Source organism: Parasteatoda tepidariorum, chromosome 3, assembly GCF_982258835.1.
Source record: "Parasteatoda tepidariorum strain Cologne lab strain chromosome 3, Ptep-v5.0, whole genome shotgun sequence".
Classification (NCBI taxonomy): domain Eukaryota; kingdom Metazoa; phylum Arthropoda; class Arachnida; order Araneae; family Theridiidae; genus Parasteatoda; species Parasteatoda tepidariorum.
In genome coordinates, this window is record NC_141757.1 from 54,834,019 (window position 1) to 54,853,891 (window position 19,873).

The 19,873-nt window shown below is 29.6% G+C and overlaps 1 protein-coding gene across 2 annotated transcripts in view; it reads left to right on the plus strand.

Moving 5' to 3' along the window:
* Window positions 1–19,873, plus strand: part of LOC107453216 (uncharacterized) — a 144,603-nt gene that overhangs the window by 46,047 nt on the left and 78,683 nt on the right. For both annotated transcript variants that reach the window (XM_016069948.4, XM_016069949.4), the window contains exon 2: window positions 14,227–15,531. In XM_016069948.4, the coding sequence (XP_015925434.2) occupies window positions 14,786–15,531 (746 nt within the window). In that variant the 5' untranslated portion in view covers window positions 14,227–14,785. The remainder of the gene's footprint in view (window positions 1–14,226; window positions 15,532–19,873) is intronic.

A 19,873-nucleotide genomic window follows, 5' to 3' on the forward strand; every position in this document is an offset into this window, starting at 1 on the left:
TGAAAAAAAATAAAGGGGGGGGCGGAGAAATAATAAGTAGAAAAAAACAAACAACAGTTTATTTAAAAAAAAGATGAAATTTTATTTAAAAAAACCGGACAAAAAACCGGAAAAAAAAAGATATAATCTTTTCTTCAGCCCACACGATTATATCCGCAAAACAGAGTGCTTTCTGATATTGTATCAATAAAGCCAAAGCAAAATATATTAATGCAATAGTGTGAGGAGCACTCAAAAAATTTTTTTATAAAAATAACAACAAATAAAATAGATCACAAAAAGTAAATATAACATGTAAAAACAGATAATAAAATAAAAGAAAAAGAAAAAACATTAAAAAGGGAACTATAAAACGAGTAGCAAAATCAGATTAACTTACATGGACGGTATATTTTTCAAGAATGATTTAAAAATGTTTTCGCAGAAAGATTGCCAGATTACAAAATATGAAAACAAAAAAATGAAAACAAAAGCACAAATTGAGTGTAATAAGATGGTTTTAAAGTGTCGTTCTTACTGCACTGCTGAAGTGATTTGTTATTCTGAGCTTTGATTTGTTAGTTACCAAGGATAAGCCCGAAATGGATGTGCGCAAGGTAATATTATACTGAATAATTTAAAAAATTGATCATAAGTAGTTTTAGAAGATAGATGTTTATTAAAAAAAATATATAAAATAGAAAAGAGAAACATAAATTGCCTGTTTTGCAAATAATTTTAGCCGCGGATTTGCATGACATGGATTAGCAAATAGAAAAATTATTTAAATTATCAAGAAAGAAAATTTTAATAGATAATTTTAACACTGATTTGCCCGAAATGGATTTGCACATGGAAAATTGTATAAATTAATAAAGAAAGTTTTAGCAAACAATTTTACCCACGGATTTGCCCGAAATGGATTTGCACATGGAAAAACTGTATAGATTAACAAAGGAAATTATTTAGTAAAGGAATTTTTAGTAAATAATTCTAACCACGGATTTGCCCGAAATGGATTTGCACATGGAAAAATTATACAAATTAACAAAGAAATTATTGTAAATAATTTTGGCATTGGATTTGCACATGGGAAAATTATAAAAATTAACAAAAAAAATGTTTAGTAAATATATCCACAAAAATATCCACAAAAATATACGATTAATTCAATGATTTTATATAAAATTTTATTACACTAGTTGGGTTTTTTATCAGATTTTGAAAGAGTTTATCGATTTGTTTTTTGGATAAATAAATATTACTGCATATTCTTTTAATTCTGTTAATTTCATTAAAAGTGATATTTAAATAGATGCTCCTAGAAACATTAGAATTCCAAGTAACTAGTTTATTAATATTAAAATTAAAATCATTTCTTTTATCGTAAAAATCAACAAAGCAGATATTTTCAACATTCATAATACCCAAATTCAAAAAATTGAAATTAATATTATCATCATGATTACGGAGTAAGATTAATTCCTCAGGGTATATATCACACAATAAAACAGTAAAATCTTGGAAATTAAAGATAATTAAGTCATCAATATATCTAAAAACAAATTTAATACTAAGAGTATAATTTTTTTCATAATAATGCAAAAATAAGTTAGCTAAGAGAGATGAATAATTAGATCCTTGTGGTATTCCATTAATTTGAAGAAAAATATCCTTTCCATTGTAAAGATAATTACTAAAAAGACAAAAATTAATCAGAATTTCCCAATAATCAAAATCGCAACAAAGGATATTTTTAAAATCATAGTAATAATTCAAAAGGACATCTTTTAGTTTAGAAAGGGGAATGCTATTGAAAAGATCCTGGAAATCAAAAGTCGCAATAGAATTAATTTTATTATGTTTGATGAAATCTAAAATCGGTTGATTATTAGTGATAATCCAAGAGAAACCTTCTTTTGTAATATAGTTAATAAACTTATTTAAGAAGTTAGAGAAAATGGTACCAGGTTTAGTTAAATAAGTATTAGACCCACATGTGATAGTTCTAAATTTTACTGGAATTTTATGAAATTTAGGACTGATACTTAAGTAAGGAAATTATATATTGCTAATTTTAATTTTTAATCTCTTGTAAAAGGCTAAAATTTTTTTAATGACAATATTATTATTGAAATTAATAAGTTCAAAATTTTTACTATTTTTTAATTCCGTATTTAAAAGTTCAGCATAGAATTTTTTACCATTTCATAAAATTTTCAGTTGATCCAAGAAATATAAATATTTAGCCACGGAGAATCGGTTTTCGAAAATCCTTCAAAAACTAAAAGTAATCTCTTGATTGTCAATGAGCTGAATCCGAATAACTCATTGTAAAAATGCTTTTTTTCTCTCTCTCAAGGATAACTCTTCTGACTCAAACGGATTCAGAATAACTCTTCTCTTTTAATATAATAATAATATAAAAATATTTTCCTTCAATAAGTGAAAATATATCATGAATGAATGATAAATTTAAGAAAATATGATTCAAATTTTCGGCAGAGTTGCGTGTAATAAACATACGGTTTTCTGTAAAATATGTCTTTTGTAATATAAATTATTGTCGAAGAAAAGGAATCACTTATACCAAAGAATAATTAATTTATTAGAAAAAAAAGTGTATAGTTAATTCAAAGTTAGAGATTTCGCTGCAAATAACACAGAAATTAAGTAATTTTCTTAACCGACAGGTTAAGTTTAATGAAATGAGTTTCAAAAAACATTTAACAGTCTCATATATTTCTGCTATGATTAAATTAATATTTTAGTAAATTATTTTTAAATTTTTTCGTTAATATTTAAAGGAATTATTACTATACAACTTATGTACACTGCAAAGAAAGAGTATGGTTAAATCTACCAGATTATGGCGAAACTTACCGTGTCTCTGTCTCTATGTGAACACGGTAATTTTTACCGAAACGCTTTGTTAATGACTTTTGTAAATTCGCAGTGAAATATGGTTTCGAAATATGTAACGAAATTTTGTTAATGCGGAAAATTCTGGCAATTTTACCATAATACCTTAGAGCATGGCGTGAAATCCACTTATTTGGTGAAATTCGCTATTCAGTTTTGTATTTTATTTATTAAATGTGTGGTGATAAGAACTATGATTTTGAAAACCAGAAATTCTGGCAAATCGTTACTGTATGAGTGGAAAAAATTATGAAATGAATGTTTGAATATCGTGTATTTTGTTTTCCAATACCAAAAAAGTTTTTTTCTTCCTCTTCCTTTCACTTGAAATAAATTTACAATATAATACGATAATTTTATAAAGATTTGTTTTTCTCTGTGTATAAGATTTTATCACATTTTTTTAATAAAACTATTTTTTTACAATTTAATCGATAAAGATTGAGTTTTTATTGCACATTTGACGTCACTATTTCACGTTACTATTACACGTCACTATTTCAGCATAGACCTGTTAATTCAAGCTTGTTAACTTAACACAGTAAGATGATTAAAAGCATGCAAGTAGACATTCTGCAATATGTAGCTTAGTAATATGATAAAATTCAATTATAAAGATCAGAATTTAAAATATATTAAACCATAGGTAAACATTCGTTAAATACAAATAAATGAAGTAAATACACAATCGCAACACACTAAAATAACTTTTTTGGCATAAATAAAGTTACTCTTCTAAAAATGAAGGTTTAAAAGTTTAAAAAACCTTTAAATTATTTACAACGATTTTAATCCGTTTTTGTTTTGCAGAACCCTAAAGTTTAATTTAAACCTTCATTGGATAATTTAGTTTTTAAAAACTAGTGCAGAATGATTTAACAGGATAAAAGTCTAATCTGCAGCAAACTTTTACCCTCAAAAGAAAGCAAATTGGTTTGATAGTTCTTCTGTAAAATTGAACCCTAAATCTACTAAAAAGACTTCGCTTTTCTATAACAACTCTTCTGAAATATCCCAGCTGTGGAACCCGTTTGAGTGATAGATGAAGCGGCCTTAGACGACTATTCAGTGTCGGGACCATTTAAAATTGATTCGGGTCGTGGTAAGTGTTTCTGTGTCTGGATTGATCGGATTCATTTATCAAACGTTTAAGAGTTCAGCAGCTGACTCCAGACTGAAAGTATAGTTTCTGTGGCGTTTTTATTAGAAACAATGACGAAAAGAATTTATAGTTATAGTGTATTAACAACGGGTTTTGAAGAGAAAAACTCGTAAAAGCCTACATTCAACTAAAATAATTTTAAAGATGTGTTCACTTTTTTTCAAAAAATATTCATCTAATGGATTTATATTTGTTTATGCATCTTTAATGTATGGGTAAGTCTCCGAAAATTACATTTCAAGACTTACGTTTCTAGTTCGTCATGAAAAAATAATGAATTAATTTGAACTAATTTTACTTTGATTAATCAAAATTTTGATGAAGTGTCCTTAGTCATCTATTCGCTATCAGAGCCAATTATAATGAATTCGGCCGAATACTATGATTTTATCACTATCCGGTTGGGCGTAAAGAATTTCTGCGTCTAGATTGGTTGGATTCATTTCCCAAACTTATATATTATTCATATACTTTGCCAAACTCATTATTACTCATATAATTTAGTAACTTGACCAGTGAGGACTCATTGGATAGAGCTTTCGCCTTTTAATGAGGTAAACCGTGTTCGAATCCCAGCGATGGCTGGTCGATACGAATTCCGCACTCGGCTTGTACCGACCACAGCCCTAACATTAAATATCATCAATGGTAGACGGATGATAGGTTAGAGTCTCTTTGCCGTCAGCCTAACTGTGGGAGATTTTCCCGGTTTCCTCTTAATGTAACGCAAATGCGGGTTAGCTCCATCAAAAAGTCCTCCACGAAGGCAACCAGGAGTTCGCTTGTCTTTTGTTTGGCTGTTCGCTGTCTGCAGAGTTCGCTGTCTGAATTGGGTTCAAAATTCCAAGGCTGAGGAGTTGAACATTAGTATTCCAAAGCCCAAAAAAAATTGGGTCGGCTGTTCAACGACGGTTATGAAATAAAATAACATTTTGCTGCTTACTCTAGTTTAAAAGTACAGTTTATATGTAGTTTTTATTATACAATGACGATAAGAGTTTACTGTAATAGCGTGTTAAGAAGCAGTTTTAATGGGGAGATTGAAAAGAGATATATTTAACTGAAATATTTTTAAAGATACATTCCATGTTAGCTAAATTCATCAGATGGTTTTATACTTGCAAATGAATCTTTAATGCATGGGTTTAGGAATAATACCAAGTTAGGAATAATACCAAGTTTTAGGAATCATTCTGCTTTAAGCATCGAATGAATTGTTTCAAATTCGATAATATTAGGAACAAATTGTTTCTAGTTTAGTTTGGAAAAGTGTTGACTTACTTTTAATGTTTCAAGTTCGTTTTGAAAAAGTGATGAATTACTTTTAATTAATGTTACTCTGAAATGCTTAATAGAAATTTAGATGATTAGCCCTTAAAGAACTATTTGGTGTCGGAGAAAATTAAAACGAATTCGGGTCGAAGGGAAAGTATTTCTGTGTCTGGATTGATCGGATTCTTTTATGAAACGCTTAAAACTTTAACATCTGACTTCATTTTAAAAGTACAGTTTATCTGTCATTTTTATTATACAATGACGAGAAGAGTTTATAGTTACAGTGTATTAAGGAGCAATGTTAATGAGAGGGGATCACTAATTTAACCTAAATCATATTAATTATACATTCTATATTAGTTAAACTCCTCAGATGGTTTTATACTTGAACTTGAATATTTTATGCATGCGTCAGTCTGCGGAAAATTCTGTCTCTGAAAGTATGTCGCATGAAACGTATGTATGTGTGAGTATGCAAGCATATAGGAAAGGATACTTACAGCAAAATAATGAAATACATTAAATTCTTGTTACTCTGTTATAATTTATCTTAAATGGATACAGACTGAAGAAGCCATTGACGGCTATTCAGTGTCGGGGACATGAAAATTGGATTCAGGGTTGTGTTTCTTTGTATTGATCAGATTCAGTTACCAAACTTTAATATTTTAACAGCTGAAAAATATAGTATCTGCAGTGTTTTCTAAGAAACAATGATGAAAATAATCAATACAAAATTGTACTAAGAATTGGTTTACGAAAGAAAATCCTCAAAATAGGTAGTATTTAGCTGAAATATTTTTAAAGTGCCGAATTTTTATTTCAAGCATTAAGTCCTTAGTTACAACAGAATAATTTATATTTTCACTATAATTCACTATTCACTATAATTTATATTTTCAAATATTTTACTTGTTTTGAAATATATTTTCCCCAATAATGCTCAATTTTTAATTATATATTGTGCATTACTTAATGGTACATAAAAACTGAAAAATCGTTAAAAAAAAAAAGAGATTTGCCTTAAACATTTTGCTTAATCTTAAAAATCCAAATTCACCATGTTTTAGATTCTTTGGAAAATGCTAAAATCTTAAATTACATGAAATTCCCACAAAGAAACTCTTATAATTAAGTTTTTTAGTGCTGTGTTTAGCAAAAATTAAAAAGAAAATATAAGTGAAATATGATTAACTCTTTTACTCTAGTTCTGAAAATCTAAGAAAGGTTCAATAATAAGCCTAACAAGTTTGGTTTTTAGATAAGTTACAAAAATAATCGAGATTATTTTCGTTTAATAATAACTCTAGAAATATTCTATCTCATTTTTAGATTTAGGCCTTGAAAAGTCCCTTTCATACTTTTAAATTCGTTGCTACTTTTCGATTCATTCCTACTTTTCGATTCATTCCTATTTTTCGATTCATCCCTCCTTTTTGATTCATTCCTACTTTTAGATCCATCCCAATATGCAAAAATTATTTCGACTTTCTTATCGGCTTAAAGTTTGCCATTAAGACAGTAACATAAACTTGTGTATAGAAGGGGAAATTTAGGGTTTAGATTTTTTCTAAAAATGGAGTATTGAATAGGAGATGTACGTGTTGTTAGTATTCATAGTGGTTGTTTCGGAAACATTTTGTTTTGCTTTTAGTGCTATCTGTTGGCGAACTCTGTAGCTAGTTTTGAAACTTTGAATAAATATTTAGCTACGTGAGCAGAAAACAGGAAACCGAACATTTGCTTTTACTCCATCTATTTCCTATTGATTTCTCAAATCAGCAGTCATTTTTAGAGCGGTTGACATGCATCTAATGAAACACTTTTGAACACTAAGCAAAACGTAAGAACACGTGAAAAAATTGTGAAAAAACGAAACTCAAAACATAACTGAAAAAATATAATAAGCGTTTGAGCTTAAAAGATCCTATAGATACACAAAACATAAAAATAAAATAAAAATGTCATTATTTAAAAATCGAATTTTCATTTTAATATTTGGAAAGTCTAATTATGTTATCTTCAATGATAAAAAAATAAACTTAACTGAAGAGGATTTTTATTATTCCCCAGAGTGGGCTCAAGGTTATAAAGAACATAACAGTTTTGACTAAAGTGAAAACTGTCAAAGATCCAAGAAATTTATTTCGTTTCTGCCCCTGAAAAACTATACAGCTATTCTCATAAAATACAATGTACAATTGGATATTGTACACTATGTGTCCAGATTACTGTGGAATTTGATATAAATATGTGAACTGTAAGAAATGGATATTTAAATATCACGAAACTTCCTTCGTTTTTGATGAAACCGTTTCCTGTTAAATGCTCTTGGCTAAAGTATCCTTTTTTACTTCTTTGAGGAAGCGAATTTCATCAATATTTTAAAAAAAATATTTCGTCAGTCTATTTTTTATTTAAAAAAAACCTTTCAGTGCCTTGTGGATCTAATTTTCTTGATAATCTTTTTAAGGAGGGAGCCACATAGGACACAGCAAGGACAGATAGAGCATAGAGATAAATTACACACAATTGAATTATTACAATTTGAATCCCAATTCCAACTCTTTGAAAATCATACAGATGGTCAGCTCATTATTTTAGATTGTCTAGTCTTTATTCTAGTATCGTCATTCTAGTTAACAATCTCCCACTACTATGAGGTTTCAAGTTGAAAAAATATTTTCATCTTATATTTGAGAGTTCGCGTTTCGTCACAAATTACAAGTCACGAATTTCGTCACAATTGACAAAATGATGCTGAAAATTATCAAAATAATGCTCAAGGATGGCTTAAACGTTAAAAGGGAGACATTTATTTCTGAGAGTGCGCAGTTTCTTCCAAAAAATGAAGCTATCCAATTGCCATTTCCCGTAATTCAATTCTCACAGTAAGTGTATTATATTAAACCAGCACACCAGAAAAAAACAAAACTTGTATCTACAACAACTAATGATATGTGACAGTTTCAAAACTATAATTCTGGAAAAAAAATATTTAATATACTTTATGTGACAATGTAATCTGAGTGAAATAGAGGAAAGAAAGCAGAAAGAAGGAGATCTACGTCATAGGAAATTCAATGAAAATTTAGAAAAATATCGAAGATAAATAATAATCAGAGTTAAAGTAAGATAAATTTAACGAGTTTCTCAAGGGAATTTTGTTTGAGTGGAAATCCATCATTACTGTTGAAAGACAAACAGGATAACAGAGAAAGATTTCGAAATTTTAAAATAGACGAGAGAGATAATTTTTCTTCTCATTCTCAAGAATTCTCATAATTTTATTTCAGTTTTCGTGCTAATTTGTTTCTTGCATATACATTCAGATTACTATACAATTTTTAATGTATAGATGGGAAAAATTTAAGTTTAAGAATAATTATTTGTATATTATATTTATGTCAGAAAAAATAAAATGAAGAACCTGGATAATTATATACTGAGATTCTTTAATCAAATATTTATACTTAAAAGGCAAGTAACTCGAGTAAACATTTCAAATAAGATTATTAAACATATAATTTATAAAATATAAAATTTTTATATTACAATATTTTTTTAATTATACGATTTTTATATTATACGATTTTTTTAAAATTTTTTAAAGTATTATTAGATTTTGTTCCGAATGCACGTTGAAATTATCATTCATTAAAATAAGTCACTTGCTGTTTTAAGAAAAATTAATGTCAAACAAAAATACAAAACCCTGAGAAAATTTAGTTGAGGGGAAAAGCTACAATTCTTAATAAAAATTGCATATAAATGATATTTACTTGGTCGAAACTTAAGAAGAAAAAATAAAGCTAAACTTACACTTATATTTCAAAGTTTTTATAATTATCTGAACTTTAGCATGATGAACAAAAGACTAAATAAACGTTGAGAAAATATTTTTATTATTTCTTTTTAAATATAATCAGATTTTGTTCTCAATACACATTAAAATTACTATTCGTTAAAATAAATAATTTACTTGTTGCTTAAGAGCAAACAAAGTATTACTCAAAGATAATACAAAGTGCCAAAACCCTTAGAAAAATTGAATTGGGTGAAAAAAACTACAACTCTTAATCAAAAAATGTCTATAAATGATATTTACTGGGTCGAAACTTAACAAGACAAAAATGAAACAAAACACACACACATATTACTCGGGTATTTGTAAGGAGGCAATCGTTACCACTACGAACAAAAGACTAAATGAAGAAATGGTTCGAAAAAAAATAATCATGATGAGTTTCCCGACGAAAAATCAATGATATCGAAAAAGCTGAATGATACGCTGGATTTTTCAGATTATCGAGGTTTCATTTTATTTTTGTTTTCGATGCCTCAATTCTTCTCTCTTTCTTGGATCACATACAATAAACGCATGTCAGAGGAAATCTATCCCAAATCTATTTCCATTGTAAGTTTTCCATCTTCTTTTATTTCTACCTCGGCTTTCTAGAGGACTGATTGGTTTGGCCGATTTTTGCTAGTTTGGTTTGATTGTTAATATCATGAAATGGTTCGATAAAACTAAAAAGAATACATTTTTCATAATTAAGTGATGTATTTGCTTAATTTTTCGATGCGTCATTGTTTTTCTTATTATGAATAAATGTCTTATCTCTCATACTGATTACAGATACTAATAGTGTTCATTTTTTCATATACATAATATTTATATTAATAATTAAGTTTTAATATATGTTTCAGAGAAAAAAGCAAAGATAACATATTGCCTCGAAGAAGTCACTGTAAAAAATTGATACTCAAATTTCACGAAATTTTCTTTTGACAAAATCGTTTCTTGGTACTTGCTCAAGCAAATATTTCCTCAAAGAGACGAAACAGCCATCGTCACTTCTGCGAGAAAACGAGTTCTGTCAACAGTAAGGAATTATCTTGTCTATCTATTTTTTTTTTAAAAAAAATAACTCGCAGTACCTAACGTATCAAAAATCTTTCTTGTACGAAGCCAGCACCTTGATCACCACACTGGCCATCGCCTTACTTTCGATCGTCTAGTCATCATCCTAGTTTCGCCGTTATAGTTAACAATCTCCCGCAATACGATACTATAAGGTTTCGAGTTGAGGAAACGTTTTTGTCAAATGTTTAAGAGTTCCCATTTAATCACAAATCACGTGATTTCGTGACGAAATCATTATCATAATTTACGAAATATAGCTCAGAAATGCGAGAGTTTTATTATTGAGAGTGAATGTACTTTTATTATAAAACCGTTATTTTGATATTTCATTCATCATACTTTCGTCATTTTTACTGCATTTATTTCGATTAATTTTAATGAAGCACTATTATTATTCATAAATAATAATAATGGAGCTACAATGAGACACATGATAACTGAAACATATGGATAACAGATTTAATAGTCTACCATGCTTGTAAATTGGCTGCATAGAAGCTGCATAATAGGCAACGTCCTTTATTAATTGCTTAATTGAGTCCATAGATAGTTTATATGTATTTATACTTTGCCCATGCTGTTTTGGCTATCTGAAATCATTAATAATTTGTATTTGTAAAATAGTATTATGGGATTATAATATTATTGTCTTACCAGATTTTAGCATTATGGTATTTATGTTATCGTATTATATTATTCCATTATAATATTATCTTGAGGTATCCTTAACGTATTATATTCTTATCATAATTATCCTATTATTCATTATAATATTATCGTGTGAGAGGTGTAGTTGCTGCATATCACGTGATAAAATGCATATTAACAATAAGCGGTTATTTTGCAAGAACTTAACCAGCTTAAATTTGCTTTTTATAAATATGACCAGGCTAAACTTGTGAAAGATATTGAAATTTTAAATAGTTTTCAAGTAAATTCTCTGTTTGAATAGTTTCTAAGTAGATGCAATGTATTGATGATTTATTATTGATATGGCAAATATAAATTGATGCAAAACTTAGTACGATATTGTGAAGCTCATCTTCATGAAAAGTGTTCAAAAGAAGAAAAAAATCACTAAAAGTTTTTGAGGAAAAGCATAAATGCAAAGTTTCCGGGTCTGCTGTAGTAAGAGAAAATAAATTCCATAAATTATTGTTCATAAAATATTTGTTTTCTAGAGGTATTCATCTAAATATGTTGTATTAAAACCTATATTTTACGAACACAAATTTTAAAAACATTAATATAGCAACAAAAATGCTTGTATCAAGTAGTTAAGGTTTATTTTGAAGAATCGATTTTTTTACTGCAAGCAAAAAACTTATTAACAAATTTTATAAAAATAATCGAAACCCTGCATACCACATTTTTAATTAGAGTTCAAATTTCTGAGCATAAAGTTTACTTCATAGGCACAAATAGCACTTAATGTGATTGATTAAATAAAGTTTTATAATATGTTTCTAATATCTTATACAGCACTTCTAATAATATTTGTCGAATTTATCTATCATGTAACACACATTTCAGACACTTCAAAAAAGTGAAAAAAAAATAGTAAAATACAATAATAAATCAATAAGCTGGTCCCTCATTTCTTGGAAACCCTCCAGTAGCTATAAATAGATCACTCCCTTCCTTTGCAACTCTGGGAATACAGCATCACGTGGTTTTCAGCTCTCCCGCATCATCGAATGTAGTGCTCTCTTTTGCTACATCCGCATTGGAGATTTTATCATTCCTTAGCCCATCCCGATACTGCAGACACTAATTCACCCTCTTCCACATTCTACTATGTGAATGAATCCAAAATGATGAATGTGAATTTATTCTCTCTTATAAGCTTAATGTGGTGGATGCTTTATGTCCGAGATGAGATGGGACTGATATTTAGCAGATTGCTTTGACTAGAAAAACAAATTATCATTTTTTTACGTCGGAAAAATTGGATGTAGAAATTATTCATTCTGTCTCTGATAAATAACAGATTTGCTTTTTCTTATGTGTTCAAGCATTTATGCATACATTTTAGCAATTTTATTTGATTTTAACTATTGCTTGCAGCTTAAAGATATTAAATGTAGCTGAGCATACGCAATGGTTTGCTGAAGTTGATAATTTTTAAATAATCCATAAATGGTTGCGATGCAATTCGAAACATTTATTAACCATAAAAATTACCATTTTCTGCCGAGAGAATATTTGGAAGTAGAATCTGTTCATTTTATATCTGATGCATATCCGACTCACGGTTGTTTAATTTGCTTGGTTAATTTTACATATATTTCAGGTCCCGTAGTGGACTGATCGATAAGACACGGTTCCCAGCAGATCACCGAAGTCAAGCATCACTGGCTGCGGTCAGTGTGCGGGTGGGTGACCACTTGGATCAGTCTGCGTAGGGACCGAGGGTGTGCGGTATTGGTCCTCGTTAAACTGTGCTACCGTAAAGTGCTCGACTTCGCGCGCAGGTCGTCGGGCTACCGAAGCGGGGGTGCCATCCCCTCCGCAGAGGATCAAAATTGTGATGGCATGTCTTCGGATCATCCTCCGGGATGTTTCCCAGACCGTCGCCAATAGCCCATTGTGCAGCTCTAGTGCGACGTAAATTAACAACAACAACAACATATATTTCAGCAATTTTAAACTATTTTAAATAATTACAGTAGCTACTCTTAAGTAATCTCTACCTTCATTTATTATATTTTTAAATAAAGTTTTTAATAAAATAAGAAAATTTTCCTTCTACAATTCGTTGGGGGCAGTGGATCATGAAAAATTAACTATATTGCAACCTACGGAATTACTGATATGCAGTTTTTACTTCCCAGGCAGACAATTAGGTACAAATCGATTAAATTCTAAGTGGGCTTCAAACCGCCACTGAGGATCAAAACCTTTGGTGTGTGTGTTTCATTTATTTTCTTTTATTAACAGCTGAGTGACTTAACCACGGAGTCTCCAGGGGGCATTATTTACCATGAAAAATTTATTTTTTTTATAGGTTGAAAAAAAAGTAAAATTTTTTTTAAATCTTGCATCCAATGCATAACAGAAATATAATTTATCTAAATATTTCTGCATACATATTTTCAATTTTAAATCTTGACAACGATTACCAATTAGTGATAACAAGCTTTTTAATTATTTTTTTTAAATAATGCGTATTTAAACAATGAGCATTGATATGTAAGCTACAACACTGTAAAAAAATTCCGAAAAAAATAACTTTTACCAGAACATGCTACGGAGCAAAATTCTGATGTACCATAATTTTTACAGTTATAATTACTCTAAAATCACTGAAGTACTCTGATTAAATAAATATTACTGTACAAATTACGGTATTATTATACCGTAATTTTGTAGTAATATTTATTCAATTAGATAATTTACAGTATTATGATAAAAGATTGTTTTCAGCTGTAAAAATGAATTTTATCGTAAAAAGGACTTTATGAATGATGCACTAAAAGGGCGTCATCCATACTTTAGATAGCATTAATTACAGAAAGAAGCATTCATTAAGTCACTTGGTTATCTCATAAAACCATATTTTCAGTACATGCAAATCACTTTTTTAGGTTTAAAAAAAGATAAATACTTAATGTCAGACACATATTTCAGATATTTCTGAAAATATCTATTAAAAGTAGTAAACATACAATCAGCTAACTTGATATTTATTTAAATCTTCGATTTAAGCAACCATAGCGTTTTTTCTTCACAGATAACAGCGTTGGCATTTGTGTAAGCTTTTGAAATACTTTCAAACAAATGTAATGGGACTACTCATTATATTCATGTTGCTGGTATAAATGATGACAAAATTTTCATTTTTTTAAAAGAATACACAGTATCTTATGTTTCATTTAGTTAAGTTCGTTATAACACTTTTAAAATTTGTTTCGAAATAAATAACACCATTATATTTATATGATTTAACTTTATTTTACAGGAGCTGACGGATATGCTATCACGACTGAAACTAATCTCTTAATTGTGAGAATTTTGTTGGTACAGACATACAAGACAAGCATCCCCGATAACTATACAATGATTCCTTGATAAATAATTTCTGTTGAAAGAGTTATGTATTAACAACAAAAAAAACCATGTTACTAAATATATTTAGAATGTACTCCAAATTCATGATTATCATTACAAAAGTCACTGTATAATATGATAAACGAAATGTAATTTAATACTATGAAGATTTGCTACTTGCAAAGCATCAGAAATTTGCTAGCTGCTATTTGGTTGAAAATATCTAACTGCTTGGGTTGAAAATATCCAATTATAGGAAGCATGTATGGCTAAAGATGGTAGAGTTTGGATTTTATGAACGGCTGTTGCGTTTGGATTTTTAAAAAAAAACTGATAAAAATTATAACAACTTCTCTGCTTTATTCAAGATAATCCATTTTGTGATAATGGATTAAATTGCCCAAGATGTTAAACAGTTTAAGATTCGTTAAGCATGAAAACATTTATTCGAATTGTGTTTAAAATCTAGAATGAAGAGATTTGTCCCTACAAAACAAGTGACATTTTCCACGATGCAAAACCATACTTTACCTAGAGTGTATTTCATTTGTTTCATGTGTTATTGCTCAAACATAATTTTAGCTTATGGAATAGATGAAACACAAATCATTGCAGCGAGTGCATTGAAAGAGCATGAAGCTATGTACTCAAAATGTGGAGGAATTCTAAGAGATTCGCAAGGAATAATCTCAACGCCGAATTTCCCAAAGCCATACCCGGTACCTATAAACTGTAGGTGGGTCATAGAAGCTCCTGCAGATAAAGTCATAGCTATCTACTTTACACAGTTCTATATGAGAGAAGGCTTGACAGTTAACGAATATGCTTTTTTCTCAGACACATTATACATGGGCAAAAAGGAATTTGGAATGATAAGTTCTGACAGAGAACCTACCTACCTAGTGAGTAACAAACCAGTTTTGGTTTTGGACTTTTTGGTACGAGAATCTGGAAATATTCATATGCGAGTACGCGAACATTTACTTGATGTTTTTGGTTTCAACATGACTTATGAAATTGTGGGTAGAAATGAATCAATTCGAAAGGATGCTTGTCTATACCATCATTGCTCATTTACTGGCTCATGCTATGCAACTGCTCTGTTCACAGCCTATGTATGTCATTGTTTCACAGATTTCTACGGCTCTGAGTGTCAATACAATCCCGGTTGTGAACCGGGAGCTGTCTCAAGCTGCCAAAATGGAGGAACATGCAGGTAAGAAATTTTAAAATTTTAAGTCTGCTCTTTGTTAGTTTTTTTGCCTCGTGTCTTAAAAATGACCAGTGATTTGAAAATTTAATGTAACAAAACAAGGGAGATAAAGATGTGTGGTTTTATGTGATCAACTTACGAAATCAGTTTCTGACTTTCCCCATGTTTAGATATCAGTACCAATTTTATGAACAAATTGCGTAACTGGCATAGAATAGTTCTAAGTTCCTATTTAAAGAATAATATTTTTAAACAGGAAGGCAGCTAATACGATCAATATTTGTGTTTATTAAAATGGCATGAAATAAAACATGTAACTGTTGGAAAATTTCTTAAATTTCATGTTAAAATTATGTTTTTTTTTTTTTACATGTTACTTTAAATTAATGTTTTTTTTTTATCTCAGTCACATGTAACGCATCACGTTCATTGCATTTGTAACAGTATAAGAAAACTAAATTTTTCACTGAATGGGTGGATGTCAAGAGCTTTAACTTATGACTTTTTGATCTATTATAGAACTATCGCTTACTAGTAAAGATTTTAATGACTGAAATACAAAATTATTGTATTTAATGTAATGATGCTATTTCAAGTTAGAGTAACTTTACAGTAGTAGTGTTACCAAATAAATATTCGATGATGAATGTGGATATAGCAAAGGACATAAATGCCAGTTTGAAAAGTTTCAAAAGCATTCTAAACTAAAACAAAAATAGTAGTTTTTTTCTCAAAAATATGTAACAAATGAGACCGATATCCTTGTATATTAAGAGTAAAGTGCGCCACCCCGTCCGTTGTGGGTTTAAGGAAATGAATAACCCACCATCACGATAGCCCCCACCCCCGGAACAAGAAACGGAGGACGGTGGCACACACGCCCAGTCCTGCAAAGGAATAGGTGACAATTATTAAACTCAAGATAAGTAACACAGACAAGCGGTAACAAGCGATTTGTAGTTTACGAATTTTGTGGGGATCATTGATCGAATCAAAGCTCCTTGCACGCAGTCTTAACTGCCCAGATGCGAATTTCTTATATTGAGTAGAAAAGTACTAGCTAATAATACAACTAATGTTACACTACTAATGTTACATTTAAAATCATTGCTCATTATCTAATTTAGTGGACAAAGGTTAAAAATATCATAAACAATTAAGGTTAAATCATACGTTAAAGGAATAGGTGTAATATTGCTACTGCTACAGTAACCTGAGAAGTGCATGAAGGCCCTAGAAAATACAATCGCATCTTAGCTCGATATACCGACAAAGCTCGAGCCAAATAAGTAGCATTCATATGGAACAGTCATCTGTGTAAACCAGTACAATGCTTGACGGGAATACAAATTCACTAAAAAGTAAAGTTGTAAAGTTCACAAACAGGATTTACTCCTGTTTGTATAAGTTTCAAAAAAGTTATATAAATTTGGTAAATCAAATTACTCAAATAAAATTTTAAAAAAATCACCGAAGTACTCGAGTAAGTTAGTTAAAGCAATATTAAATCATAAAAAAATATGACAATAATAGTAACCTGTGAGTTAATTTCCATTTAAAACTCGTGTGAAATGAGAAAAAAAGAGCAGTTAAGAGTTTCAAAATTTCTTAAAACTATTTAAAATCATGGATAAAATATAAAAAGGAATACCGAAAAATTCATAAAATTTGATTCATAAAATTTTATTTTTAATAAAATTTGAAATATATTCATATACCAATTTCACAATAACACTAAATTAATACCAATCACTGGATCTGTGACAATATAGCATAACCTACTCGTTTACCAGATATGAGAGTGATAATAATATTTTCTTATATAGTAATTAGCGTTTGTAATTGAAATAATATTAATCAACGAAGATTTTAAACATTACATATTATATTGATAATGCGATGATAATAATCTTATTTTACAGTAACTTCAAAAAAGGGTATATGTCCCCTAAGAAATATCAATATGCGCATGAACTTAACAATTTCCGTGCAGTTAATTTTTTAAAAAAACGGTCTAAAACCAAACCCAAATATAATATTTTCCCGGAAAATATGTAACAAATGTGGCCAATATTTGTGCCCATTAAAACAGAACGACGACAAACACATTACTTTTGAGGAAAATCTGAAAAGTCTTACTGAAATAATGCGTCGACCATTTTCTTTCATCCCAATTGTTTTCTATTACAGCCATTTTATTGTTATTCGAGCATAAAACGTGAAAGAAAATACTGCGGAGAGGTGATTTGAGCGCCCTCATAGAATTCGATGCTCAAAGACGTTATCTGGCTAAGTGCTATACCGATATTTCCTTCCGAAGTGTTTCTGCACTCTAAGAGAAAAGTGGCTGTAAAAATTCTCCATATATATTTTTGAACTTTTCTCGAGAATTTTAAATTAGGCGACTGGGCTGCATGCAAGTAAAAAAGAGTAAATGTAAGGTAGTAACAGCTGTGCAGGGGATGTTTTTTCGTTGGTAGAGTAAACAAAAAAAATGCCAGCTTCCGACAAAAAAAATTCCCAACTATTTGGTAGTTTTTTATATTCCTTTTTTTCTCGCTTTTCTTATTTTTACATTTTGTTCTAAATGAAAAACAGTCACCATTTATTTCCCTATTTTTAGCACTAGTTTGTGTTATGTTTAACTATAACGGACACAAATTTATTTTAGATTCGGATTAGATTTTGCGGTTAGTTTAAGGATGATTTGCGTGAGAGAAAGTACATTTATGTACAAATTTATATTTTTTAAATTAAATTTCGAAACATATATTAACATAAAACACACGCGCTGAAAATAGCGAAATAATTCCGATCAAAACTATTTTGTGCTTTAACTATATTTCATTTTAGTCTGGAGTTGGATTTTTTGGGCAACTTTAAATACGCTTTGCGTGAGAGTAAGTGCAATTATGAACAGATTTCCATGGTTAAAAATAATTCAGAAAGATAAATTATTACAAGATTAACATGTTGAAATAAACAAAATAACACCAATTAAAGCTATGTATTCCGATTAAATTATCCATTCCATAATATATTCTATAGTCTGTGCAATGTTTCTTTATTGTTAAAGAAAAAATTTTAATAAATAAATTTATAGAGTTATATACTGTTGAACTACAGTTAAAAGTTTTATTCTAAAATTATGGATAAGTAACCTGCCGCAGTCTGTCCATACAATTAACAGTAAACTTTACGGTAAAGAACTTATTTTATCTTTACGGTTTTAAATCCGTTAACAACTATGATATAGCTTGTTGAGATAAATAAACATAGATAAAATATAAGGGAAGCATGTGTGTTTACACATGATGTATCCAAGATACAAGAAACAAGCTGGAATTAACTCGAGAGAGTTAATAATTAAGTGATAAATAAATCACTATATTATAAATTACATATCTTACTTTCTTACCTAAATCAAGCAGGTAACTGAAAGGAAATAATTCAATCAAGAAAAATGAATTAAGTTATAAGATAATTACTGCCGGCACGTGGGCATATAAGACCGGCGCGTGATCTAAAAAAAGATATATAGCGGAAGCTAAAAAAGAATAGTGAATCCTAGTGAAAGACAATATTTTAGAAAAAATAACATGGCTCTAGAAAGAAAGACAGAATCAAAATTAAAGACAACTTACATAATTTATTGGAGGAATCAAACAACACTAAATACAGTGGTGCAAACACCACATCTTGAAGAAAAGAATTTTACAATTCTATAAAATTGGTTTTAAACTTTCACAACGATGTATATGGATATAAGACACAAGGAAAATTCCTTGCCCCTGAGTAGAAATTATTTTCTTGCCTACCACATTCAGGCAAGGACAAAAAAACTCTCTCTGAAGGAATTAGGGGGGCAAGCCCCCTAATCCTCGTGAAAACTACAATAGAATATCACCCACACATTCTTTGTTCAAACAATCAATCTCTCCCAGCCGCAGTTGCCACACCTGAAAACAGTTCTAGAAAAAGTCTTTCTACTTGTCTTAGGGCTCTTTTCCACTGCTCTGCTTCTCTCACAAGGCAGTTCTCACTGATCGAAATTCATGTCACCCTTCAGGTGTAACAAACTAATATGGTTGTAAAACCATAAATGCAAAACTATAAAAAAATTTTAACCATTTACAAGAAGCATGGTTTCAAAACCGTAAAAAAATAGATTTAACAGGACATTGAAGCTAGGCTTTTTATTATGTAATGGGCAATGGAGAGTTCGGAACACTGAAAACTCTTCATGTGTTGAAAGTAATGGAAGAAGTATTACGGTGTCAACGCTGTAATTCGAACCCTCGTTCTAACGATCATGAGACTGACAGATTAGCCCTCTCTGATATAA